This window comes from Monoraphidium neglectum (assembly GCF_000611645.1).
Source record: "Monoraphidium neglectum strain SAG 48.87 unplaced genomic scaffold scaffold01021, whole genome shotgun sequence".
Classification (NCBI taxonomy): domain Eukaryota; kingdom Viridiplantae; phylum Chlorophyta; class Chlorophyceae; order Sphaeropleales; family Selenastraceae; genus Monoraphidium; species Monoraphidium neglectum.
The window spans coordinates 18,512-20,633 of NW_014012607.1; the positions used below are offsets into that span (position 1 = coordinate 18,512).

General features: G+C 67.4%; 1 protein-coding gene across 1 annotated transcript in view; it reads right to left on the reverse strand.

Moving 5' to 3' along the window:
- Positions 1-1,681, reverse strand: part of MNEG_6346 (hypothetical protein) — a gene marked incomplete at both ends in the record, with an annotated part of 5,271 nt that extends 3,590 nt beyond the window's left edge. The window contains 3 exons of the mRNA XM_014045184.1: positions 620-681; positions 1,069-1,248; positions 1,582-1,681. Of these exons, the coding sequence (XP_013900638.1) occupies positions 620-681; positions 1,069-1,248; positions 1,582-1,681 (342 nt within the window). The remainder of the gene's footprint in view (positions 1-619; positions 682-1,068; positions 1,249-1,581) is intronic.
- Positions 1,682-2,122: the final 441 nt, after the last annotated feature.

A 2,122-nucleotide genomic window follows, 5' to 3' on the forward strand; every position in this document is an offset into this window, starting at 1 on the left:
AGTGGAGGCCAGTGAGTGGGGCGGGCCAGGGCGAGGGCCAGGGTGGGAGTGTGGGCGGGAAGGGGGGAGCGGGCGCGGGGATGGGAGACTGCCCGGAGGCATGGGTCTCTGCCGCCGCTGTTAGCCCGTGGGGCCTGTGAGCCCAGGGATTGCAGCGAGTGCAGGGCAAGGTGGGGGTCAGGGCGACAGGTGGGGACTCTGGTGTGCGGATGGAAGGCTGTCGGGAGGAACGGATCTCTGCCGTCGCGCAAGCCCGCGGGATCCAACGCGGATGGTTTGTGCCCTCGCAATCCCCCCTACACAGTGCAAAGAACACCTGCACGACCCCCTCACAGCCAGGCGGGCGTGCAAAGAAACTTGACGATCCGCTCGGCACCACAGCCACCAGCCAGGGGCGCGTGGGGTGCACCCACCCGCAAGCCGCATCCACAGATGCCGCCCTCGCAACCGGCACTCGACACACGCCGATAAACCCCGTCCACCCGTTTCCCCATCACCCATCACACGCACACACACCACATGCAACACACACACACACGCGCGCGCACGCGCGCGCCTGCAGGATGCGCATGGCCCTCTGCAAAGGCGCCATGATGTCTGTCTTGCCGCGTGCCTTGACCTGGTCGTTGACCCACTGCTGGCACGCAGCTATGTTGTCCGGAGTCGCCTGGCAGAGGCCGTCTGGGGAGTGCAGCGGCGCGGCGGTTCGCGGGGGGGGGGGAGTGTGTGCGTGAGTGTGCGTGCTTGTGAGGGTGTTTGTGTGTGTGTGTGTGTGTGTGTGTGCGTGCGCGCCCGTGTGGGTGGGAGAGGGAGTCTGTGTGTGTGTATGTGAGTGTGTGTGGCCGGGAGGAGGAAGCAGCCAGGCGACCAGGCCGCCTGATTCGCGGCCACTCGCCCGCCGACGCGTCGCCGGTGACCCGCCGCACGCGCGGCGCGCCGCGCACCGCCCGCCGCGCCCATCCCCCACATCGCGGCCCCGCGGCCGCCGCGGGCGCCGCCGAAGAGCTTGCGAGCGGGGCCCATGCGCGTGAAGTTCCCACTATGAGGTTCCCGCCGTGAAGTTCTCACCTGTCCACCAGAGCTCCTCGTGGTCAAAGGCGACGACCGTGAACTCGTCCCCGGGGCCCAGCAGCCGCAGGCCGGCGGTCAGCGCGCCCTTGGCGTGACGCAGCGGGTCCCCGACCATGGAGCCCGAGCGGTCAAACATGAAGACCACGCTGCGGCTGAAGGGGTAGCTGCACTCGGGGCCTGGGGTTCAGGGGTTTGGGGTTCAGGGTGTTAAAGGGGAGATTTGTCTGTGCGTGAGTGTTTAGATGCGCACAAGTGTGCGTGCGTGTGTATATGTGCGTGTGTGTGTGCGTGCGTGCGTGTGCGTGTGTGTGCGTGTGTGTGCGCGTGCCACGGGTGTGGAGTGAGAGGGAGAGAGAGCATGCGTCTCGTGCTGCACAGACCCGGCGCTCAAGTTGCCGGGCGTGCACGCGCTGGCGCGTGTTCCCCGTTCCCCACGGCCAGGACTCCGCGAGATCAAACACGTTGCGCGGGCGGGCCGAATTTGGGGGGAGGGGGGGCGAGGGGGCGCACCGGGCGGTGAGACCATAAGGCAGAAGGAGCCCCGCGGGTCCCCGCTAAGTGCCGCCTCCTCCGGGGGCGGCGGCGGCGCCACGTGCAGCATGGCATGCATCTGGGTGCGCCAGACCGAGTAGCTGACAATGACGTCATCGTTGGCCCACTCCTGGGAGTGGATTGGGGGTGGATGGAACAGTCGTGGTCTTTGGTGTTTTGTGAAGACAGGGGTTTGGTGGAGCCAGAGCTTGGGGAGTTCGTTTTGGTTGAGGCGGCGCGGGGTGTGCTGGTAGCGTGCGGGGGGGAGGGATGCTTTATTGTGGTGGTAGTTGAGGAGTCACCGGCCCCGTTTACAGAGGCCCGGGGAGGCGTCACGCGACGCGGGGCGTTGCGGGTGCCAGAGAGCGCACAACCTAATGCAAACACGAGCACGCGCGCGCGCACCCAAAAACTCTCTCTCTCTCTCGCCCCCCCTCTCTGTCTCTCTCTCCCTCGCTCTCTCTCGCGCGCGCGCGCCACGCGAGCGCCCACACGGCCAGCCCACCTGGTCCCTATCCAG